General features: G+C 40.9%; 1 protein-coding gene across 7 annotated transcripts in view; it reads left to right on the top strand.

Annotated features, from left to right (window-relative positions):
* Positions 1-25521, top strand: part of hyal1 (hyaluronidase 1) — a 48808-nt gene extending 23287 nt beyond the window's left edge. For 5 of the 7 annotated variants that reach the window (XM_060919311.1, XM_060919310.1, XM_060919313.1 and 2 more), the window contains 3 exons: positions 15293-16209; positions 16466-16555; positions 24452-25521. In XM_060919311.1, the coding sequence (XP_060775294.1) occupies positions 15293-16209; positions 16466-16555; positions 24452-24811 (1367 nt within the window). In that variant the 3' untranslated portion in view covers positions 24812-25521. Of the gene's footprint in view, positions 1-14062; positions 14549-15289; positions 16210-16465; positions 16556-24451 lie in introns of those variants that run through there. The other 2 variants (XM_060919307.1, XM_060919312.1) reach the window with 2 other exon arrangements.
* Positions 25522-26689: the final 1168 nt, after the last annotated feature.

Below are 26689 nucleotides of genomic sequence, written 5' to 3'. Positions count from 1 at the left end.
GTGTGTGTGTGTGTGTATATATATATATATATATATATATATATATATATATATATATATATATATATATATATATATATATTAGAGAGAGAGATGCAAGTACGAATTTTTCATGGGGCGGGATGGTTTGAAACAGGTCATCTAAAATTGGGATAACATTTGCCTGGGATGGGTATTTGAGGCGGGTCGTCTAGCTTAAGCTTGATTGGCGTTGTTACGCATGCAGTTTGTTTTTTCGAGCAGCTGTCAAACGCAGAGTCAACTTTACGATCTGCGATTATAACGTCTTAAGCAAGGCTGAGAAACGGTGGACTAAGGCGTATTTATTTTTCTATATCAACACAATGACAGAATAAATTTGCGTTCAAAACGTACTTGCGTTTCCCTCTAGACCTTTTTAGCCACGCATCCAGCATGGAGCTGCTTGCAACTCTCTTCGTCGCCATTTGTGAGTCACATGATGGTATGAACCATTCACAGTCCATGGAACACTCTAAGCCAATCAGAGTACGGCTTACATACGGCACAAGGGGCAGTAATGGCTGCACTCATGTCGAGGATGTAAACAAAGTTGACGGGGCAACGGACATACATGACATAGTGGATGTAATTTACGTTCACAACTTTTTTGCCGTCAGAAATATTTAATATTAAATTTTGTGACTCGACTGACAATAGCCGGTGGCATAACAAGCCACAGACGGCGATTTGCCGCCGGTGACCGGCTACTTTTGAGACCGCAGCTGACACAACCCCATACCATGACAAACCCTGGCTTTTGGACTTGTTGCTGGTAACAGTCTGGATGGTCTTTTTCATCTTTGGTCTGGAACACAGAGCGTCCATTTCTTACAAAAAGACCTGGAATATTGATTTGTCTGACCACGATACATGTTTCCACTGTGTAATGGTCCATCCCAGATGCCTCTGAGCCCAGAGAAGTCAACAGCGCTTCTGGACACAGTAAACATAAGGCTTCTTTTTGGCACAGTAAAGTTTAACTGGCATTTGTGGATGTAACTGTACTGTAGTGCTTAAAGTTTTGCCAAAGTAATGGCGAGCCCATGTGGTTATATCAGCTATAGATGAATGACTATTCTTGATGCAGTGCTATCTTTATGCACTGAAATTCCTCCAGATTCCTTGAATTGTTTAATGATGATATGCACTACAGAGGGTGAAATATCCAAATCCCTTCAAATCTTTCATTGAGGAACATTGTTTTTAAACACTTCAAAAATTCTCTCACACATTTGTTAACAGACTGGAGATTGTCAGACCATCTTTGCTCTGCAAAGACTAGGACTTTCGTGGGTACTGATTTTGTATGACACCAATTCCAAAAAGTTGGGATACTATGTAAAACATACAGTTGTGGTCAGAAGTTTACATACAGTGACGTGAATGTCATCTTGGATATGAAGGTCATGGCAATATTTGGGCTTTCAGTAATTTCTTTGGACTGTTCTTTTTCTGTGGCAGAATGATTGTACAGCATACAACTTTTAATTAAAAAAAACACTAGAATTTGGTGCACAAGTTTGAATTTTCTTTGGGTTTTCTGAAATCAACACAGGGTCAAAATTATACATACAGGGTCAAAAATGTACATATGCTCACTTAGATTATTAATTCGGAGGTGCTGAAACTTCCAAAATGTCTTTTATCTTGCCGAGGTCTCTTAACTTCCTGTTAGTGATCATGATTGACTGACTACAGCTGGTAGCTTCTCTGTGCCTTCTTAAAAAGGGTTTGTTTACAGCACTCATTGGATTGACCAAGACACAATACAATGGGAAAGTCCAAGGAGCTCAGTGCAGATCTGAGAAAGAGGATCACAGATGTACACAATTCCGGAATGTTTCTTGGAGCCATTTCTAAACAACTGCAAATTCCAAGATCAGTTCAAACAATTTTATGCAAGTTATTGTGAGGTGGAGTCACTTTGCCAAGCCACTTTGCTTCAAGAAAACCCAAACTGTCACCCTCAGCTGAAAGGAAATTGGTTTGGATGGTCAGAAACAACCTGGGAACCACCATGGCAGAGCCCTGCCATGGACTGGGAACTGATGGATCACTGTGTACAGCTCAGTGAGTTTTACATCACCATGGACTAAGAAGCTGCTATCCAAGAAATAACCCCCTGCTCCAAAATTGACACCTTCAAGCTTAACTAAAGTTTGAAGCTGACCACACGGACAAAGAAAAAAAGCCTTCTGGAGGAAAACTGTATGGTCAGACGAGACAAAGATTGAGTTGTTTGGCCATAATGACTACCATGTACAGAGGGACATTGTACCAGTTGGTGGCGGTGGTAGCTGCTCTTGGGTTGTGTTCGTGACAGTGGAACTGGTTCATTGCACAAAGTGGATGGAATAATGAAGAAGGAGGACTACCTCAGAATTCTTCAGCATAACAGGGCTTTCCACTAAGGCTCATACTAGCCAGCCATGACAAATAAGTAGCCAGCCGGGGGGGGGGTAAACACAAAATAAACTCCTGTGCATGCAGTTCCCAGGATTAAATGTATTTTCCACAGACCATTTATTTATTCACTTTACTCAAATACAAAGTAAAATGGCAGTAAATCATCTTTGTTTTCTTGCGTATTGCATCATGAGGCGTTCCTGGCTTGTAAATCTCTTATTTTCGGTGCATGACACATTCACGCAGCTGAGCATGCTATGAATTGACAACGGTCTGCAGTGGTCACACACAATTAAACACTCAGTGAACATTTCTCCATTTGTGTATGAAAATACACTCCAACCACTCAGTTTGGTTTCATTTACAACCAACGGTGTCTTTTGATGCCAGCACGTAATTGAATGAGAGAAGACTGGTTTACTGGAGACAAAATAAGCGTCATCTCTGCTTCTGTTCCCTCCGACACACTACTGCCTCCGCCGAGTGCGCGCACACACCGCATGTCGGGGCGGCGGATGAGTTACTCTCCCTTGATCAACGAAGTCGGCAGGGAATTTGTGGTTATTATCGGTACAAACAGCGCGAATCACAACTTAAATGAGTACGGTTCAGTTTGACATTATTGTCAGTCCGTTAGATAAACATTTAATTTTATTAAAATCGAAAATTAATATTTAGAGCCTGTGGGCTACAAAAATAATAGTCATTAAAGTAGCCGGCTGGACTTAATTGTGTAGTTGGCTGTATGGCCGGCAGCCGGCGCTTGTGGAAAGCCCTGCATAAACCATCAGAAACTTGAACACAACTTGGGAATTCCAACAGGACACAACCCAAACATGCATCAGAGCTGGTTGTGGAGGATAAAGCATTAAGCTTAAAACAAGTCCTGACTTCAACCCTACTGAAAACATATGGACTGTGCTTAGAAGTTGAGTCCATGCCAAGAAAAAAAAACAAATTTACTTGAACTCTACCAATTCTAACATGAAGTCATGAAATATTCTGCCAGAAGCTTGTTCATGGTAAACAAAAATGTTCGGTCAAGGTGAATCTTGCGAACAGACATATTTTATATTAGACATATCTAATATAAGACATAATGAATGTAATTGAGAGACATATTTTATCCAAATATTAGGTGTGTTGTATGTATAATTTTGACCCTGTGTTGATTTCAGAAAACCCAAAGAAAATTCAAACTTGTGCACCAAATTCTAGTGTTTTTTTTAATTAAAGATGTATGCTGTACAGTCATTCTGCCACAGAAAAAGAACAGTTCAAAGAAATTACTGAAAGCCCAAATATTGCCATGACATTCATATCCAAGATGACCTTCATGTCACTGTATGTAAACTTCTGACCACAACTGTAAATAAAACAATGTAAAGATTTGCAAACCATGTAAACCCTATATTTCATTGAAAATAGTACAAAGACAACATATCAAATGTTGAAACTGAGAAATTTTATTGGTTTTTGAAAAATATACAGTTAGGTCCATAAATATTTGGACAGAGACATTTTTCTAATTTTGGTTCTGTACATTACCACAATGAATTTTAAGCAAAACAATTCAGATGCAGTTGAAGTTCAGACTTTCAGCTTTAATTCAGTGGGTTGAACAAAATGATTGCATAAAAATGTGAGCATCTAAAGCATTTTTTAAACACAATCCCTTCATTTCAGGGCCTCAAAAGTAATTGGACAAATTAAATAATTGTAAATAAAATGTTCATTTCTAATACTTGGTTGAAAACCCTTTGTTGGCAATGACTGCCTGAAGTCTTGAACTCATGGACATCACCAGATGCTGTGTTTCCTCCTTTTTAATGCTCTGCCAGGCCTTTACTGCAGCGGTTTTCAGTTGCTGTTTGTTTGTGGGCCTTTCTGTCAGAAGTTTAGTCTTTAACAAGTGAAATGCATGCTCAATTGGGTTGAGATCAGGTGACTGACTTGGCCATTCAAGAATATTCCACTTCTTTGCTTTAATAAACTCCTGGGTTGCTTTGGCTTTATGTTTTGGGTCATTGTCCATCTGTATTATGAAACGCCGACCAATCAGTTTGGCTGCATTTGGCTGGATTTGAGCACACAGTATGTCTCTGAATACCTCAGAATTCATCCGGCTGCTTCTGTCCTGTGTCACATCATCAATAAACACTAGTGACCCAGTGCCACTGGCAGCCATGCATGCCCAAGCCATCACACTGCCTCCACCGTGTTTTACAGATGATGTGGTATGCTTTGGATCATGAGCTGTACCACGCCTTCGCCATACTTTTTTCTTTCCATCATTCTGGTAGAGGTTGATCTTGGTTTCATCTGTCCAAAGAATGTTCTTCCAGAGCTGTGCTGGCTTTTTTAGATGTTTTTAGCAAAGTCCAATCTAGCCTTTTTATTCTTGAGGCTTATGAGTGGCTTGCACCGTGCAGTGAACCCTCTGTATTTACTTTCATGCAGTCTTCTCTTTATGGTAGATTTGGATATTGATACGCCTACTTCCTGGAGAGTGTTGTTCACTTGGTTGGCTGTTGTGAAGGGGTTTCTCTTCACCATGGAAATTATTCTGCGATCATCCACCACTGTTGTCTTCTGTGGACGTCCAGGTCTTTTTGCATTGATGAGTTCTTTCGTTCTTTCTTTCTTTCTTTCTTTCTTTCTTTCTTTCTCAGGATGTACCAAACTGTAGATTTTGCCACTCTTAATATTGTAGCAATTTCTCGGATTGTTTTTTTTCTGTTTTCGCAGCTTAAGGATGGCTTGTTTCACCTGCATGGAGAGCTCCTTTGACCGCATGTTTTCTTCACAACAAAATCTTCCAAATGCAAGCACCACACCTCAAATCAACTCCAAGCCTTTTATCTGCTTAATTGAGTGACATAACGAAGGAATGTCCCACACCTGCCCATGAAATAGCCTTTGAGTCAATTGTCCAATGACTTTTGGTCCCTTTAAAAACAGGGTGGCACATGTTAAGGAGCTGAAACTCCTAAACCTTTCATCCAATTTTAATGTGGATACCCTCAAATGAAAGCTGAAAGTCTGGACTTTATGTCCATGTCCATTATATAACTATGACTTGAATATGTTTCAGTAAACAGGTAAAAAAACAAAATTTGTGTCCGTGTCCAAATATATATGGACCTAACTGTACAATTTGCAAAAATTGTCACATTCTGTTTTTATTTACAGTTTACACAGCGTCCCAACTTTTTTGAAATTGGGGTTGTACCAAATCAGGGTTACAATCACCTGTTTCAAATCACATCATTATTTAATATTTTATCTCATTACTAGCCCTAAATTGCTCCCATCCCAACTTCATTTTTTTTAAGTCAAGCTTATTTGTATAGCACTTTTAACAATAAACATTGTCACAAAGCAGCTTTACAGAATTTGAACGACTTAAAACATGAGCTAATTTTATCCCTAATCTGTCCCCAATGAGCAAGCCTGCGGCGACGGTGGCAAGGAAAAACTCCCTCAGACGACATGAGGAAGAAACCTCGAGAGGAACCAGACTCAAAAGGGAACCCATCCTCATTTGGGCAACAACAGACAGCATGACTATAACATTAACAGTTTTAACATGAAGACAGTTTCGTTGATGTTGTAACTCTTCATTGATGGAAACTTGAGTGCAAAACTGTTCATGACAACTGCAATCCTAAAGTTAGCAAGTCAACTGTAGTCCTCAGCCATAAAAGCATTACTGTAAGAGTCCAGAGCGTCCTCCAGGTGTAACTTTCAACTGTCCTTATGGGGCCGTCCTCCACAGGAGCGATGCGATAAGACTCCAACCAGACACCTGGCACCAGGATGGATCAAGCAGGTCCGAGGGGCAGAAGAGGTCAGCATCTCGATCCCGGGACCGGCATGTAACTCAGAGGGACAGATATATATTTTTTTTTTTTTGGGGGGGGGGGAGAAAACACAGGTTGTTAGGTATGCCCTAAAAATGACACAAGTATTAAGTCTGTGTGGTAGGCTCGCAGAGACGAGAGTCTTGACATCAGGCATAATACACAACAATGGCATGTTAATATGGTTAAAAAATATCATGACCTGCTCTGGCTGGATGCTTGATTGGGTGATGGGAGCACACCCCTCAGCAATGATGGGATGCAGATGGGACCCTTAGGGCTGGCCAAGACAATTCGGTTACATTTCACCGGATCTGGGACATGCGACAGAATGTCTGACGGCCGATTCCCTGCAGGCTACGATAGCCAGTTGAGGTCTCCACCCTGTCCACCAAAAGATTTCCTTTTGACTCCATGTAACTCAGAGGGACAGATTTGGGGGGAGGGGGGGAGAGAGAGAGAGAGAGGGAGAGAGAGAGAGAGAGAGAACACAGGTTGTTAGGTATGCCCAATGTCACCTGAATAAGTATGAACAGTATACAGTTAGGTCCATATACATTTGGACACTGACACAAATTTTGTTTTTTTACCTGTTTACTGAAACATATTCAAGTTATAATATATAATGAACATGGACATAAAGTCCAGACTTTCAGCTTTCATTTGAGGGTATCCACATTAAAATTGGATGAAGGGTTTAGGAGTTTCAGCTCCTTAACATGTGCCACCCTGTTTTTAAAGGGACCAAAAGTAATTGGACAATTGACTCAAAGGCTATTTCATGGGCAGGTGTGGGAAATTCCTTCGTTATGTCATTCTCAATTAAGCAGATAAAAGGCTTGGAGTTGATTTGAGGTGTGGTGCTTGCATTTGGAAGATTTTGCTGTGTAGAAAACATGCGGTCAAAGGAGCTCTCCATGCAGGTGAAACAAGCCATCCTTAAGCTGCGAAAACAGAAAAAACCCATCCGAGAAATTGCTGCAATATTAGGAGTGGCAAAATCTACAGTTTGGTACATCCTGAAAAAGAGAGCAAGCACTGGTGAACTCATCAATGCAAAAAGACCTGGATGCCCACAGAAGACAACAGTGGTGGATGATCACAGAATGAAGAGAAACCCCTTCACAACAGCCAACCAAGTGAACAACACTCTCCAGGAGGTAGGTGTATCAATATCCAAATCTACCATAAAGAGAAGACTGCATGAAAGTAAATACAGAGGGTTCACTGCACGGTGCAAGCCACTCCTAAGCCTCAAGAATAAAAAGGCTAGAATGGACTTTGCGAAAAAAATCTAAAAAAAAGCCAGCACAGTTCTGGAAGAACATTCTTTGGACAGATGAAACCAAGATCAACCTCTACCAGAATGATGGAAAGAAAAAAGTATGGCGAAGGTGTGGTACAGCTCATGATCCAAAGCATACCACATCATCTGTAAAACACAGTGGAGGCAGTGTGATGGCTTGGGCATGCATGGCTGCCAGTGGCACTGGGTCACTAGTGTTTATTGATGATGTGACACAGGACAGAAGCAGCCGGATGAATTCTGAGGTATTCGGAGACATACTGTGTGCTCAAATCCAGCCAAATGCAGCCAAAATGATTGGTCGGCGTTTCATAATACAGATGGACAATGACCCAAAACATAAAGCCAAAGCAACCCAGGAGTTTATTAAAGTAAAGAAGTGGAATGTTCTTGAATGGCCAAGTCAGTCACCTGATCTCAACCCAATTGAGCATGCATTTCACTTGTTAAAGACTAAACTTCTGACAGAAAGGCCCACAAACAAACAGCAACTGAAAACCGCTGCCGTAAAGGCCTGGCAGAGCATTAAAAAGGAGGAAACACAGTGTCTGGTGATGTCCATGAGTTCAAGACTTGAGGCAGTCATTGCCAACAAAGGGTTTTCAACCAAGTATTAGAAATGAACATTTTATTTACAATTATTTAATTTGTCCAATTACTTTTGAGGCCCTGAAATGAAGGGATTGTGTTTAAAAAATGCTTTAGTTCCTCACATTTTTATGCAATCATTTTGTTCAACCCACTGAATTAAAGCTGAAAGTCTGAACTTCAACTGCATCTGAATTGTTTTGTTCAAAATTCATTGTGGTAATGTACAGAACCAAAATTAGAAAAATGTTGTCTCTGTCCAAATATTTATGGACCTAACTGTACATATTGCACTGAGTACAAGCAGGGACTCCAGCAATTAACTATGACAGCATAGCTAAAAGGGGAGAGCCAGAAGGTAACACAGGCATGAGGGAGCCCCAAGACACAAAGCAGCCAGCCACTACACCGTCAACAAACTCGAGTGAGCAAGCGAGTGGGGACTGACGGCATCCATACATCCCATTTTACCAAAACACTCTATGGCTGAGGACCCTCCAGATCTGCACCTTTACCTCATAAACACCATTAACAAAAGGCTTGACTAAAGAGATATGTTTTCAGCCTTGACTTAAACTCTGAGACTGTGTCTGATTCCCGAACATTACTTGGAAGGCTGTTCCATAACTGTGGGGCTTTGTAAGAAAAGGCTCTGCCCCCTGATGTAGCCTTCACTATACGAGGTACCAGCAGATAGCCTGCACCTTTTGATCTAAGTAGGCGTGGCGAGTCATAGAGGACCAGAAGTTCACTCAGGTACTGTGGTGCGAGACCATTTTAGTGCTTTAAAGGTCAATAGTAGTATTTTATAATCAATATGAAATTTGATTGGGAGCCAATGCAGTGTGGATAAGACAGGGGTGATGTGGTCATATTTTCTAGTTCTAGTAAGGACTCTTGCTGCTGCATTTTGAACTAACTGGAGCTTGTTTATGCACTTATTGGAACGTCCAGACAGTAAGGCATTACAATAATCCAACCTGGAGGTAACGAAAGCATGAACTAGTTTTTCCACATCATGTAGTGACATAAGAAATTTAATCTTAGCAATATTTCTGAGATGAAAGAAAGCTATCCGGATAATGTTATCAATGTGAGTTTCGAATGAAAGACTGTGGTCAATAATCACCCTGAGGCCTTTTACTGCTGCACGTGAAGAAACAGAAAGGCCATCCAGAGTTACTGTGTAATCAGAAAACTTGCTTCTTGCTGTATGTGGTCCTAGTACAAGTGCTTCCGTCTTGTCAGAGTTAAGCAGAAGGAAGTTAATAAGCATCCAGTGTCTAATGTCCTTAACACATTCCTCAATTCTATAAAGCTGGTGTCTCTCATCAGGTTTTGCAGAAACATACAACTGTGTGTCATCAGCATAACAGTGGAAACTAATACAATGTTTACGAATAATATCACCCAGAGGTAACATATATAGAGAAAAAAGCAGTGGACAGAACCTTGTGGAACACCAAACTTTTACCTCAGTATGTCTAGAAATATCACCATTTTATATCAACATACTGATGATAATCAGTTAAATAAGAGCTGAGCCAGGAGAGGGCCGTTCCCTTAACTCCCACAACATTTTCTAGTCTATCCAGAAGAATGGAATGATCAATGGTATCAAATGCTGCACTAAAGTCAAGCAACACAAGCAGCGAGACACAGCCCTGATCAGGCGCCAACAGTAGGTCGTTTACTACTTTAACCAGAGCTGTTTCTGTGCTGTGATTAGGTCTAAATTCTGACTGATGCATTTCATGGATGTTATTCCTATGTAAATATGAGCATAACTGCTGTGCCACAGCTTTTTCAAGGATCTTGGAGATAAAGGGAAGTTTTGATATTGGCCGATAATTGGACACCTGACAGGGATCAAGGTCAGGTTTTTTAATCAGGGGTTTGATAACTGCTAGTTTAAAGGATTTGGGTACATCGCCAATCGTAAGAGAAGAATTTATTATTTTTAGAAGCGGTTCAATTACTTCAGGTATTATCTGTTTGAATAGACGTGTAGGTAAGGGATCTAGTACGCAAGTTGAGGCTTTTGATGCCGAGATTAATGAAAGTAATTCAGTTTCTTTAAGGGGAGTAAAACATTCTAATTGCTGATCTGATACAGTTATATGGTTAACTACAATGTCACTTACACTGTCTGACCTTAAATTAGTAGTTTGAATTTTTTGTCGGATATTCTCAATTTTATCATTAAAAAATCGTTACTATTATATACTGCAGGTGTGCATGTGTCTATAGTGGACTTATGCCTGATTAATTTTGCTACAGTATTAAATAGGAATCTAGGATTATTTTTATCTTCTATTAGGGAGGAGAGATATGTTGATCTCGCAGCACTAAGAGCTTTTCTATACTTTAGGAAGCTCTCCTTCCACGCTAATTTGAACACTACCAATTTTGTTTGACGCCATTTACGTTGCAATTTTCGAGTGGTCTGTTTTAATGTGCGAGTGTCATCATTCTACCAGGGTGCTAATTTTTTGTCTCTGACCATTTTCCTTTTTAGAGGAGCTACATTATCTAAGGTATGGCGGAATGTTGACTCTAAGCATTCAGTTGCCTGATCAAGTTCTGCAGGGGCTGACAGTGACCCGATCAAAGTTGATAACGCTGGGAGATCATTTATAAAGCTCTGTGCAGTAGTTGACGTGAATGTACGTTTAATACAGTAGCGTGGTGAGGTGCATATATTATTACTCAGACATAGTTTGAATGAGATGAGATAATGATCTGAGATAACTTCAGACTGTGGAAGTATGACTATATTGTCTACGTTTAACCTGAATGTTAGTATTAGATCAAGGGTGTGACCACTATTATGGGTCGGTCCTATGACATTCTGATTAATCCCTACTGAATCTAAAATGGACACAAACGCTGTTTTTAAAGGGTCTTCTGGGTTATCAAAATGAATATTAAAATCTCCGACAACTAAAGCTTTGTCTAAGGAAATAACCAGATCTGAGATAAAATCTGCAAATTCAGAAAGAAACTCAGAATATGGCCCTGGGGGCCTGTAAATAATAAGCAATGGAATTAACTGGGTAGACTACTTTTTTGAGGCTACATACATTTATATGAGTATGAAGAACTTCAAATGTATTAAATTTATAACCAGGTGTTTGTGTTACACCTAGATAATCATTATAAATAACCGCAACGCCTCCTCCTCTGCCAGTTAGACGAGGCTGGTGTATATAACTGTATCCAGGAGGACTCGCTTCATTTAATGCTATATATTCATTTGGCTTGATCCATGTTTCAGTTAAACAAAGTACATTAAACTCCTGATCAGTAATGAGTTCATTAACCATTAACGCTTTAGATGTAAGAGAGCTAATATTTAATAGCCCCACCTTTAGATCAAAGGTGCTGGCAGCAGCTATACAGTCAGTATGATCTAATTTTATATTGATTAGGTTACTGGAGCAAACTCTCTGAAAATTTCTACGTTTTTGTTTAGCCCGGGGAACAGACACGGTCTCAATGTGGTGGACCCTGAGTGACGACTCTGTGCAGCTAGCAGACAGTCGGTTTAGCCTGTTCGTCTGCTCCCTGGCCTTGGCTCTGGATTGTCAGGAATTAACTAGGCCTGTCCTGAGACTATGACCTATGCTGCAGGAAATGAGAGCAGCACCTTCCCGAGTGGGATGGATACCGTCCCGCCCTAACAGGCCAGCAGTGCCCTCAAAATTAGCCCAATTATCTCTAAAGCCCACACTCTTTTCAGAGCACCACCTGGACAGCCAGCAGTTCAGCGACCATAACCTGCTGTAAGCTACATCGCCACGCCGCATTGGGATGGGGCCAGAGCATACTACAGCATCAGACATTGCCTTTGCCAATTTAAACACCTCTACAAAGTTACTCTTATGGCCCTTTTCCACTACCCTTTTTCAGCTCACTTCAGCTCACTTCAGCCTGACACGGCTCGCGTTTCGACTATCTAAGAACAGCACGACTCAGCTCGCTTCAGCCCTGCTCAGCCCCCAAAACTCGCACGGTTTTGGAGTGGGGCTGAAGCAAGCCAAACCGAGCTGAGTGGGGTTAGGGGCGTGAGCAGACACTCCCCTGTGCACTGATTGGTGAGGAGGAGTGTCCTCACATGCCCACACACGCCCCCCGAGCACGCTGGGATCTGTAAACACCGTAAACCCGGAAGAAGGAGAATTACGAATTACGAGAATTATGAAGCCTTATGCATCTCGCCTCATCTATACGCTCTTGCCAGTATCTGTTGGCATTGTTGGTGACAACAAGCCACAGCACCAAGACCAGCAACACTAACGACTCCATGTCCTCCATGTTTATTGTTTACTCTCTGGGTCATGAGACTGCCGCTTAAAAGATCACTGATGTCACTGTTTGCGCCGCCTAACGACATCACCTGACGTCCACCCACTTTCACTAACTCCACCCAATGTGTCCACCCACTTCCAGCCAGCACGGTTCAGCGCAGTTGTAGTCGAAATGCAACCCCAACAGCCCCACTCAGCTCGACCCAGCCCAACTCAGCCGCGTTGGTAGTGGAAAAGCGGCATTAGTAACCTCAGACTGATGAAGGCGTATATCGTTAGCTCCTGCATGGATAACTGTCTTTGAGAACCTGTGCTTGCCTAGGACCCTAAGATTACCTGCTTTGTCTGGCGCCCTGGCTCCCGGTATACACCTGACTAAAGCTGCTGGTGCCCCTAAAGGCTGAGCTAATTTCACGTGCCGTATGATAGAGTCCCCTATAACCAGAGCTCTTTCAGGTTTCTCAGTGTGTGCGTCACTAAGGAGAGCAAACCTGTTCGACACGTGATGCGGAAAGGAGTGGTGCTCCCGTGGACGAGCCTCAGCGGTAGCTTTGGCTCTACGCTTATGCCGCTGAGCTGTCACCCATTCGCCCCACTGTAAGGGCTCTAATGCCGGAGTTGGGGGATTGTTAACTCCACCTAGGGCATCCAGACTTTCCCCTACAGAAACTACACTGTTCTCATGCTTACTAACCTTCTCTAAAGCCTGGACACGCGCTTCTAGCACTGTAATCTCCGTCAGAGAGCTAACTAATCTGCACTTATCACAAATAAAGCTAATAAAGCTATCACTAGCGACGGAGGAAGAATGACTAAACATCCTGCACTCAGCACACTGAACAGGCTGAAGGTGTGCCATGATGAAAAGATTCACATACCTTAATCGAAGATCTGTTGATATTAAAGCAGATCCTATGTAGATGGCCTCCACTTATGGTCTTTACACAGGAGGAAAGAAAAAGAAAGCTTCCGGTCTCGGTGTTCTTCTGAAAAAAGAGAGAGAAAAAAAAATGGAAAAAGGAAAGCGACAGTACAATAAAAATGAAGAGGATACTGGAAAATTAGTTGTAGAAAAAAAGTTTAAAAAGATTAGTAATTAACGCCAGCACTCACGGGAAAAAAGGACTCGGCGCAAACAACTCAGGAACCAGGAAGTGCATGTAAACATTTAAGAATGTGTTGCAGGTCTGAAATGCAGAAATGGATATATATTATACATTGCAGTAGTCATAAATTATAATTCAGAAATTTTAAAAATTGTAGGGTGGTCAAAGTTTGGGATCACAGGGCCATTTGCCCCCAAAATTTGAGAACCCATGCTCTAGCCAGTATGTGAATTTAAAAATTGGCAATATAAATGCAAAGTTAAAACAAATTTGTTAAAATGTTTGCCTTTTTTAGTACATCAGCGTTTTTCGATTCATCTACAAAGCCATACTAACATTATCTGAAAAATATTATGTGGCTGTTAATTTATGCAAATGCTTACACCTCCATGGTTGTTTTCTAGCTTACTCACTTGTCATCATTGCTCTTTGTTTACACATATAAACAAACATAAGCATATAAACATAAAGGCTGCAAAAGGAAGCATTTCTTATTTTGCCTAAATATACAGGAATGCTATGCTGCTTGTTTATTATAGTGCATGATTATTATAGATAACTTGCTATCCACTAGAATATCTCATCTCATCTTCATCTGCTTATCTGGAGCCGGGTCGCGGAGGCAGCAGTCTGAGCATGGAAGCCCAAATTTCCCTCTCCCCAGACACCTCGGCCAGCTCCTCGGGAAGAACACATAGAAGACACAGTCCCTCCAGCGTGTCCTGGGTCTTCCCCGGGGCCTCCTCCAGGGGGGACATGCCTGGAACACCTCCCCAGGGAGGCGTCCAGGAGGCATCCGAAAGAGATGCCCAAGCCACCTCAGCTGATTCCTCTCGATGTGGAGGAGCAGCAGCTCTACTCCGAGCTCCCCCCGAGTGATTATGCTTCTCACCCTATCTTTAAGGGAGCACCCAGCCACCCTGCGAAGGAAACTCATTTCAGCCGCTTGTATCCGCGATCTTGTTCTTTCGGTCATTACCCAAAGCTAATGACCACTAGGGGGGGAAAAAAAAAATAATATATATATATATATATATATATATATATATATATATATATATATATATATATATATAATTTTTTATTATTATTATTATTATTTTTTTTTTTTAAGTGAAATTGCCTCCTATCATAGAAATTACCATTTGAAACAGGACTTCAGCTCACTTTTATTATACATTGAAATGGACCCATCTCCCTGACTGTGTTCACTCAAGTTCTACATTTTACTTAATGTTTGCACATTCTTTTGCAGATTACAAAGCCCTCCAGAATTATTGGAATTTTGTGAAAATATGCAGAAATTTAAAAACAAGAATAATATGCACGAAGAGATCTTTTGAGCTCAAATATATAGGGACATTGTAGACATTTATTTTTTTAGGTGTTTTTGGCACACTTGTATTTAAAATTTTGTCATGCCTGTCCTGGAGAGAATAACATTACCAAGTGTCTTCCTGTACAGTAATTTATATCAAGCTTGGGAGACTTATCTAAATGGATCTTGATCCACTCCTCCATGCAGAACATTTTAAGCTCCTTTTTATTCTGATTGTAGACTTCAGCTTTTTAAAATTCATACCACAGGTCTGAATTAAATCTTAAAAAAAAAAAGACTTACGAGAATATACATTATCAACTTGTCTCATTTCACTGGAGTTCAGAATTTTCCTTTATGATGTTTCTCAGCAGGTATGGGCACCATTGCACACTGGACATGTTGTCTGATCTTTCTCTGCATTTTTTTAACTTGTCCCATCATGAGTCGTCAACTGAAGTTGCTCTCCGAGTTTCCATTCTTCACAGTGTGGAATGCTCCTACTGAAAAATGTGCATCTCGATATGGTGTTGATCTGGACTTAAGTGTATTTAACATCATCCACAACCAGAACCAGAGCTTTAACGGCAGTAACATCACCATCTTCTATTCGGACAAGCTGGGCTTCTATCCTCACTACACTGAGAAAAATGAATCTGTATATGGAGGGATCCCTCAGAACTTCAGCTTGCATGATCACCTCTCGCAAGCCTTTGACGACCTGCAAAACCAGATACCAGATAAAAACTTCAGTGGCCTGGCTGTAGTGGACTGGGAGAGCTGGAGACCACTGTGGGAGCGCAACTGGAACAGGAAGAATGTATACCAGCAAGGCTCTAGAGCACTGGTGAGAGCTAAACATGCTAGCTGGAAACCAGAGCAGATAGAAGCCCAAGCTAAGAAAGACTTTGAAGGTGCAGCCCAGGCCTTCATGGAGCAAACGATAAAGCTTGGACGAGATAAACGACCAGGGGGGCTGTGGGGTTTCTATGGCTTTCCCTGCTGCTACAACTACCAGTACAAAAAAAATGAGACATACACTGGGGAGTGTGTGACAATAGAGGTGAAGAGGAATGACGAGTTATCTTGGTTGTGGAACATAAGCACTGCTCTGTATCCTGATCTTTACATGGATCTGATGCTCAAGGGTCATGACAGAGACATTCTATTGTATGCCCAGCATCGAATTTTGGAGGCCATGAGAGTGAGAGAGCAAGTCTCCCCTGTTCAACCAGTTGTCATCCCCTATGCTCGTATCGTCTATACCTACTCGATGACATTCCTCTCGCAGGTATTGAACCAGCTGTCGAGACAAAAAGAATATGTAGAGATTGATAACAATGAAGTATCCAGATGCAGTTTAAAAAAATGCAACTCATTTGATAGTGATATTAACGACTTCATAGTGAGCTACTGCATCTCTTGGTTCTCACGGTCCATGTAGTGATCCTAAAAAGCTTCCATTGAAAGTTACTGTACATCTTGAATTACTGTACTCCTAAATGGAATTATGTAATCCCTGCTTTTGTTTTGTGTGTGTTTTATAGGAGGATCTGGTTCATACCATTGGAGAGAGTGTCGCATTAGGGGCAGCAGGAATTGTGCTATGGGGAGATGCTCTCTATTCCACAAACAAGGTGAATATACAAAATACATTTAATCTTTATTGCCCCCCAAAAATCATCCAGACCCTTGCTTTCAGCACGTTTTCACAAAACAGCTCAGCATTGCACTGTAATAAATGTGAAATCAAAAATGTCTGCATCCTCACTGTGTTGGTGATTGTGTTTGTGTGTGTACTTGCTACATTTTGAGGACGGGAATACGTGCTTGTTTGTTATTTTTTTTTCTTTAAACTAGCAGAGTTGGGACATTTTTGGGAAGTGAGGACATTTTGGCTGGTCCTCACTTCTTCAAACGGCTGTTTGAGGGTTAAGACTTAGTTTTAGCATTCAGGTTAGAATGAGGTTTAGGTTAGGGTAAGGGATAGGGTTAGGCATTTAGTTGTGATGGTTAAAGGAATAATCCGGAGTGATGTGCTTTCTAGGTCTATTTTCGCATTATTGGGAGTGCATACGTTGAGTTGCTACCACAATCACGTCAATCGGGTGTGTTTTGAGACAGTTGGTTTTTTGCGATTTCAACCGGAAAGCACTAACACGGCAGTGCCCAGGGCATGTCTTTTTGCCGATACAAAATGCTAGTTTTAAAACCATTGCAAAGCTCAAAACAACATGACAGTTCTGTGGAAGTGAGTAGAGGGGTCCTACAAACAAAACGAAGTGTCCCTAGCTCTGCAAGTGCACGGACAGAGTGTGTAGAAGAGTAAATACAAAGCCAGTACCTTACCTGAAGTAGTTGTTCTCCAGACGCCATCTTCAGGGGAAAGTCCATAAAAGTTGAGTGCCGAGTGCAGAGCCCATCCCGCTGGAAATGCACAATTGTGGTAGCATTGTGGTAGCAACTCAACGTATGCACTCCCAATAATGCGAAAATAGACCTAGAAAGCACATCACTCCGGATTATTCCTTTAAGGTTAGGGTAAGGAGCTAGGTAATGCATTACATCAGTGAGTGTTCCCACAAAGATACATCTACAATATGTGAGTGAGTTTCACATAAAGCTACTCATGAAAATAAGAATAGTTACTCTGGAGGTGTTTGGCTCATGACTATTGATGGGTATTGATATTAGTCCAAAAAGAAGAGTTTAAAATGAAACCAGGCTTATCTCATTTGTCATATCTCATTTTAACAGTTATTCCACGAAATCGAGTCATGTATGAGCTGATAGCCAAGGAGGCACGTAGTGCCAAGTTGGCTATAAGCCATGTACGATGAGATTGAGTGGAATAACTCTTTTATTCTATCCACATTCACCGGCTTTTGAGAAACAGAGCATTTTTATTTTTTGCAAATAAGATAAAAAAAAACTTTATACAAAATGTCCTACAAAATCATTTCTGCTTAGAATGTAAACAAACCGGCAAAATGACAGTAGCAATTTGTGAAAAATGTTATTTCTTGAAAAAAAAAAAGATATGTTCTTACCATCAAATACTTTTATTCTATATTTTGTTGCTTTTTTTGTATTTTTTGGGGCTTTGTTTCTGAGTATTTTTTTATGTCCTCCTCGCTTGGTTCGGTAACATGGTCCGACGTTTTCTTTTCTTCTTTTTTTTTTGGCGGTTGGCAAACCAGGTGCATTATTGCCACTGACTGGGCTGGAGTATGGAACAGGAGATTTTTTTTTTTTTTTGCGGGGGGGGGGGGGGACTAGATTTGTTTATTTAGCTGTTTCTGTTTCTTTTAAATACTTGATAAAAGTGATATATCTAACTTGATGCACTCAGCTATTTTGTTTTTCTCTACTTATGGTATATGAACTGATATTCTAGTAGTAGAGTAGCCTATCAGAGCGTGCGACTGCTCGTATCCAGTGAATGTGGATAGAAAATATCCATCCATCCATCCATCCATCCATCCGGGTGTACAGTGCCATAAAGCAAATTGGAGCCGTTTGAGACTTGACCTAATGCGAAAGTGGCAGGTTTTAAATATTATGGGTAAGAAATGGAAAATAATGCGAAATAGCAACAAGAAAAAATAACTACAGAAAATAAATTTTGAAAAAAAAAGGCTAAAAATTAAATTCACCTGTTTTATCAACACGTTTTTTGTTTTCTTCTCAAATGGTATCTGCTCAAGAAAGATAACTAAATTCAACATGAGTACTTGGGTGTGGCACAACTCATTTGGTCATGCAAGTAGTAACAAAATGTTCAATTATGGTTAGTTTGCTTAACGAAGTCATGCTGCACTGTCTTGTGGAAAAGTCCTCCACATCTCTGAAAAAGGACCATTTAAAAGTTCTTTCATGGTTCTTCAGATAATTAAGAGTTCATATCTTCCTTATAATAGCTTTCTTCTAATGAGGTAAGCAGTTGTAGGTTTCTGCAAAAAAAAAGTTTGTGTGTTTCTTTATATATATATATATATATATATATATATAAATGCACACGAGTGCATCTGTGCATCTCAGACAATTAGAATATCTTAAAGTTCAGTATTTTCCATCAGTTATTTAAGAAAGTGAAAATTTAATATATTCTGGACTCATTACATGTAAACTAAAATGTTTCAAGCTTTTTCTATTTTAATTTTGATAATTTTGGCCTACACTGCAAAAACATTTAAAAAAAAATCTCAGAATATGAGAATTTCATTTTCGAGTTTGCATTAAACAGTCTAAATACCGTGCATCTCTCGGTCTAGTTCAGTATACGCAACCACAATCATGGGGAGACTGCTAACTTGACAGTTGTCCAGAAGGCAATCGTTGACACCCTCCACAAGGAAGTTAAGCCACAGAAGGTCATTGCTGAAAAGGCTATCTGGAAAAGGTGCACAAGCAACAGGGATGACCGCAGCCTTGAGAGGATTGTCAAGAAAAGTTGATTCAAGAACTTGGGAGAGCTTCACAAGGAGTGGACTGAGGCTGGTGTCAGTGCATCAAGAGCCACCACACACAGACGTCTTCAGGAAAGGGACCACAACTTTCACATTCCTAATATCAAGCCACTCCTGAACCAGAGACAACATCAGAAGCATCTTACGTGGGAGAAAGAACTGGACTGTTTGTTGCTCATTGGTCCAAAGTCCTCTTTACAGATGAAAATAAATTTTGCATTTCATTTGGAAATCAAGGTCCTAGAGTTTGGAGGAAGAGTGGAGAGGCACAGCATCTAAGGTGTTTGAAGTCCAGTGTGAAGTTTCTGCAGTCTAAGACACAGTGGTGCTTGAAAGTTTGTGAACCCTTAAGAATTTTTTTATATTTCTGCATAAATATGACCTAAAATATATCATAAGATTTTCACACAAGTCCTAAAAGTAGATAAAGAGAACCCAGTTAAACAAATGAGACAAAAATATTCTACTTGGTCATTTATTTATTGAGGAAAATGATCCAGTATTACATATGAGAGTGGCAAAAGTATGTGAACCTCTAGGATTAGCAGTTAATTTGAAGGTGAAATTAGAGTCAAGTGTTTTCAATCAATGGGATGACAATCAGGTGTGAGTGGGCACCCTGTTTTATTTAAAGAACAGGGATCTATCAAAGTCTGAGCTTCACAAGACACGCATGTGGAAGTGTATCATGGCACGAACAAAGGAGATTTCTGAGGACCTCAGAAAAAGCGTTGTTGATGCTCATCAGGCTGGAAAAGGTTCCAAAACCATCTCTAAAGAGTTTGGACTCCACCAATCCACAGTCAGATAGATTGTGTACAAATGGAGGAAATTCAAGACCATTGTTACCCTCCCCAGGAGTGGTCGACCAACAAAGATCACTCCAACAGCAAGGCGTGTAATAGTCGGCGAGGTCACAAAGGACCCTAGGGTAACTTCTAAACAACTGAAGGCCTCTCTCACATTGGCTAATGTTCATGAGTCCACCATCAGGAGAACACTGAACAACAATGGTGTGCATGGCAGGGTTGCAAGGAGAAAGCCACTGCTCTCCAAAAAGAACATTGCTGCTTGTCTGCAGTTTGCTAAAGATCACGTGGACAAGTCAGAAGGCTATTGGAAAAATGTTTTGTGGATGGATGAGACCAAAATAGAACTTTTTGGCTTAAAGGAGAAGTGTTATGTTTGGAGAAAGGAAAACACTGCATTCCAGCATAAGAACCTTATCCCATCTGTGAAACGTGGTGGTGGTGGTAGAATCATGGTTTGGGCCTGTTTTGCTGCATCTGGGCCAGGACAGCTTGCCATCATTGATGGAACAATGAATTCTGAATTATACCAGCAAATTCTAAAGGAAAATGTCAGGACATCTGTCCATGAACTGACTCTCAAGAGAAGGTGGGTAATGCAGCAAGACAATGACCCTAAGCACACAAGTCGTTCTACCAAAGGATGGGTAAAGAAGAATAAAGTTCATGTTTTGGAATGGCCAAGTCAAAGTCCTGACCTTAATCCAATCAAAATGTTGTGGAAGGACCAGAAGCGAGCAGTTCATTTGAGGAAACCCACCAACATCCCAGAGTTGAAGCTGTTCTGTACAGATGAATGAGCTAAAATTCCTCCAAGCCAGTGTGCAGGACTGAAAAACAGTTACCAGAAACATTTAGTTGCAGTTAATTGCTGTACAAGGGGGTCACACCAGATACTGAAAGCAAAGGTTTACATACCTTTGCCACTCACAGATATGTAATATTGGATCATTTTCCTCAGTAAATAAATGACCAAGTATAATATTTTGTCTCATTTGTTGAACTGGGTTCTGTCTATCTACTTTTAGGACTTGTGTGAAAATCTGATGAGGTTTTAATTCATATTTATGCAGAAATGTAGAAAATTCTGAAGGGTTCACAAACTTTCAAGCATCACTGTAATTTGGGGTGCCATGCCATTTGCTGGTGTTGGTTCACTGTGTTTTATCAAGTCCAAAGTCAACGCAGCCGTCTATCAGGAGATTTTGAAGCACTTTATGCTTCCATCTGCTGACGAGCTTTATAGAGATGCAGATTTCCTTTTCCAGCAGGACTTGGCACCTGCCTACAGTGCCAAAACTACTACCAAATGGTTTGCTGACCATGATAATACTGTGCTTGATTGGCCAGCCAACTTGCCTGACCTGAAGCCCACAGAGAATCTATGGGGTATAGTCAAGAGGAAGATGACAAACACCTGACCCAAAAATACAGACGAGCCGAAGGCCGCTATCAAAGCAACCTGGGCTTCAGTAACACCTCAGCAGTTCCACAGGCTGATTGCCTCCATGCCATGCCGCATTGATGCAGTAATTCGTGGTAAAGGAGCCCCAACCAAGTGTTCAGTGCATAAATGAACATACTTTTCAGAAGTTGGACATTTCTGTATTGTAAATCCTTTTTTGATTGAATGTAGGAAATATTCTAGTAACTCGAGATACTGGATTTCTGATTTTCATGAGCTGCAAGCCATAATCATCAAAATTAAAAAAGGCTTGAAATATTTCACTTTGTGTAATGAATATAGAATACATGCAAGTTTACATTTTTGAATTAAATTACAAAAAAAAAAGAACTTGTTCCTGGTATTCTAATTGTTTGAGGTGTGTGTGTGTGTGCGCCTTTCATTCTTTCATCATTTTGTCCATTTGCGGGTCATCGGTGAGCTGGAGCCAGTCCCAGCTGACGCTGGGTGAGAGGTGGGGTGCATCCTGGAACAGTCGCTAGTCTACCATGGGGCCAACACAGAGACAGACAGCCATTCACACTCATATTCACACCTGTTGGCAATTCAGAGTAGCCAGTTAACCCAATTCAAACCTTTTGGACTGTGGGAGGAAACCGGAGCTCTGAGAGGAAACTGACGCAGACACACAGAGAACATGTAAACTCCACACAAAGTTTCGAACTATGAACTCTGTTTTGTGAGGCAACAGTGCTGACCACTGCATCACTGTACTGCCCATTCATATATTTTAAAACTCCTAAATTCTTATCTACAAACACTCAATAAACTTGGTCTTTCGTCCCCTGCATTATCCAGCCTGACTATCCATCCAGCCTCAGCAGTTTTCTATTGACTCATTCATGCTATCTTATACACTTCTCATTTTTAAAAGTCATCTGTTTTTCCAGGCTTTGCAGTTAATCTTAAAGTCTGAAAATGTTTGCATTTGCAATGTCGCAGTGTCAGGCAGTGATGAGTGTTTATAACTATGCAAGTGTCAAGAAACGTTTCATCATTTTTTAAGTATTGACTGCATTATATATAGTGTAGGGCGGCACAGTGGTGTAGTGGTTAGCGCTGTCGCCTCACAGCAAGAAGGTCCTGGGTTCGAGCCCCAGGGCCGGCGAGGGCCTTTCTGTGTGGAGTTTGCATGTTCTCCCCGTGTCCGCGTGGGTTTCCTCCGGGTGCTCTGGTTTCCCCCACAGTCCAAAGACATGCAGGTTAGGTTAACTGGTGACTCTAAATTGACCGTAGGTGTGAGTGTGAATGGTTGTCTGTGTCTATGTGTCAGCCCTGTGATGGCCTGGTGACTTGTCCAGGGTGTACCCCGCCTTTCGCCCGTAGTCAGCTGGGATAGGCTCCAGCTTGCCTGCGACCCTGTAGAAGGATAAAGCGGCTTGAGATAATGAGATGAGATGAGCTTTCTAATTTTTAAGGTGCCATAGAAACTACTCCTTTGAGAGGAGTCAAAAAAACTGAACAGCTCTGGCTAGCATCACTAAGCCATTGTCTTCTGAGTGCTGTATTTCCAACATGTGAATTTGAGTTAAAGGCACAACCAGAGCTCAAAACCAGGAAATGCTAGAATACAATAGGAACTAGAAAAATGTAATGGAAAAATGTGATAAACAGCTCACGGATGCTGTAGTCACACATGAGTGTATGCATGCATACACATGCATAAGGCAATAATAATGCTAGTTACAAAGGAAAGGTGTGAAGAGTGACTGAGAGTAGCAGTGAGGAAACCCAAAGGCAAGAGAACCTCTCCTCTCTCCCATTCACATTTTGCTAGAAGCTCTTGCCAAGATGCAAGTACAGGTAGACCAGAGTCTAAAAATACCAGCAAGTTGTGGCATTGGTTAAGAACCAGGATGGCTGATTTATATACATACGATTGATGTTGTTGTTGATGATGATGATGAGTAGTAGTAGTGGGCGGCATGGTGGTGTAGTGGTTAGCACTGTCACGTCACAGCAAGAAGGTTCTGGGTTCGAGCCCAGTGGCCGATGAGGGCCTTTCTGTGCGGAGTTTGCATGTTCTCCCCGTGTCTGCATGGGTTTCCTCCAGGTGCTCCAGTTTCCTCCACAGTCCAAAGACATGCAGGTTAGGCTAATTGGTGGCTCTAAATTGACTGTAGGTGTGAATGTGAGTGTGAATGGTTGTTTGTCTCTGTCAACCCTGCTATGATTTGGTGATTTGTCCAGGGTGGACCCCACCTCTCACCTATAGTCAACTGGGATAGGCTCCAGCTTGCCCGCGACCCTGCACAGGATAAGCGGTTACAGCTAATGGATGGATGATAGTAGTAGTAGTAGTAGTAGTAACAAAAAATATAATAGTTCTTTCTTATTAACTGCCTAGTTACACAGTGGGTAGCATTCTTGTCTTCGTGGAGTTTTGGACGTTCTTCCTGTGTCCCTGTGGGTTTCCACTGAGTGCTCTGGTTTCCTCCAACCTCCCAAAAACATGCCAGTAGGTTGGTTGGTGACTCTAAATGCTCCTCAATCTGAAGAAGTGTATGAATGTACACTCCTGGGCAATAAATATCTCAAACCCAATGTTCAACTGGGGGTTGGCCCATGTTTTTGCCCAGGAGTATCTGTGTGGTGGCCTTCAATGGACTTGCATCCCTTTCAGGGTGTATTCCTTTCTCATGTCCAGTTTTCCTGGGATAGGTTCTGGATCCATCACAATCCTGATCAGTATTAAGTGCTTACAGAAGATGAATCAATGAGTTAATTTTCTTTGACTTCTAGAAAGAGTATCTTATATCTGTTATCTGTTATACAAATTCTCTTTTCCAGAGCACATGTCTAGCAGTGAAAAATTACCTGGATGAGACTCTGGGCCGATATGTGGTGAATGTGACAAAAGCGGCATTTCTCTGTAGCAAGGAACTGTGTTCGTTTAATGGCCGATGTGTGCGGAGAGACCCAGGTTCTTCAGCCTACCTTCATCTTGATCCAGCAGTATGGACTATCATATCCAGAGCTGAGCTTCCTGAACTGAACCCCAACAGTCCTTCATATTTGATACAAATGAACAATAAGTTTTCAATTAACAAAAGGTATCATTTTACAAAACCATTTAAGTGCCAGTGTTATCCAGGCTGGGAGGGTGAACACTGTGAGAAACTGGTTCCAAATCCTTCAGAGAGAAAGTAAATGTCTATAGAACTTTAAAAAAAAAAAAATAAGACTGGATGAATTTTAGTCTGAGCAGTCAGTGCTAGCAAATCATCTGCACTTTGCCCAACTTGTATAAACCTTATCTGACTTGAACTTAAGACATTAACAGGGATTTATAATCACTTTATTTAAACTGTTGTATTTGAATTACTTTAGAGCTGATTTTGGGAACAGCGGTGGAATAAATTTTTGAGAATGCTGCTCTTTTAAACATTTAAACAAGTAAGAGTATTTATGCAAATAATTTTCTAAGGTCTAGAAATGAATAAACCAAAGGAACTAATGATGTTTTTTTAGACTAAGTGCTGTATAGGATTTATAGATGTGGCTCTCTTGTGTAAATATGTAGTGCAAAAAAGTTTTTCTCAGTAACACTGGAATAATTTCAGAATGAACAGTATTAACACTTTGTTGTAGATATTTATGTATAGAATGGATATCACAGTGCAGGTCAGTATGAATTTAGACCACCCTCTTCTGGGTTTTTCTTATACTGCAACTGCAAAACATGTCTGAGTCTGTACCAAAGTCTTTAGTCCTGGCTTGCCACTAGATAGCAGTAAAGGTACATCAAAGCAGTTTATATAGACAGTTGCACATGGATTTTATTATTTTTTTTTTCCTGTACCTATGTAAAGTTTTATGGCTAGGCATTAAATGTGTGCTAAAATAAATAACTAATTGTACTTTTGAGTTTTGCAGAGATACTGTCTTGTAAATCTGGCAGTTGATGTGAGATTGTGTAGTGTGTGTGCATCTGTCTAGCTCAGTGTTTCTCAACCTTTTTTCAGTCACGGCACCCTTCAGAAGTATGCAAATTCTCAAGGCACCCCCATATGAAATATACGCAGTCACGCTGACCATACACTGACCCTGGCAGTGACGTTGTGACATGGGAAAGGGGGCCATGAGACAAATTTTGATGATGCATGAGGCGGCGATGATCTGCATTAGTGTAACTATCATTTTTTGGAATTTTAATTCATTTTATTTATTTCAATGTTAGAATATATAATTTTTTGATGGTACCCCAGAATGCCGCGGTACCCCAGTTGAGAAAGGCTGGTCTAGCTGACTGCTGAAAGAAACTGGTGTCCTGAATGAATGAAGGCATAAAAACGGATACAACCCCGATTCCAAAAAAGTTGTGACAAAGTACAAATTGTAAATAAAAATGGAATGCAATGATGTGGAAGTTTCAAAATTCCATTTTTTATTCTGAATAGAACATAGATGACATATCAAATGTTTAAACTGAGAAAATGTATCATTTAAAGAGAAAAATTAGGTGATTTTAAATTTCATGACAACACCACATCTCAAAAAAGTTGGGACAAGGCCATGTTTTACCACTGTGAGACATCCCCTTTTCTCTTTACAACAGTCTGTAAATGTCTGGGGACTGAGGAGACAAGTTGCTCAAGTTTAGGGATAGGAATGTTAACCCATTCTTGTCTAATGTAGGATTCTAGTTGCTCAACTGTTTTAGGTCTTTTTTGTTGTATCTTCCGTTTTATGATGCGCCAAATGTTTTCTATGGGTGAAAGATCTGGACTGCAGGCTGGCCAGTTCAGTACCCGGACCCTTCTTCTACGCAGCCATGATGCTGTAATTGATGCAGTATGTGGTTTGGCATTGTCATGTTGGAAAATGCAAGATCTTCCCTGAAAGAGACGTCATCTGGATGGGAGCATATGTTGCTCTAGAACCTGGATATACCTTTCAGCATTGATGGTGTCTTTCCAGATGTGTAAGCTGCCCATGCCACACGCACTAATGCAACCCCATACCATCAGAGATGCAGGCTTCTGAACTGAGCGCTGATAACAACTTGGGTCGTCCTTCTCCTCTTTA

Source organism: Neoarius graeffei, chromosome 4, assembly GCF_027579695.1.
Source record: "Neoarius graeffei isolate fNeoGra1 chromosome 4, fNeoGra1.pri, whole genome shotgun sequence".
Lineage (NCBI taxonomy): Eukaryota > Metazoa > Chordata > Actinopteri > Siluriformes > Ariidae > Neoarius > Neoarius graeffei.
The sequence above is the reverse complement of the archived record's forward strand: the minus strand, read 5'-3'. Positions and strand labels throughout refer to the sequence as shown.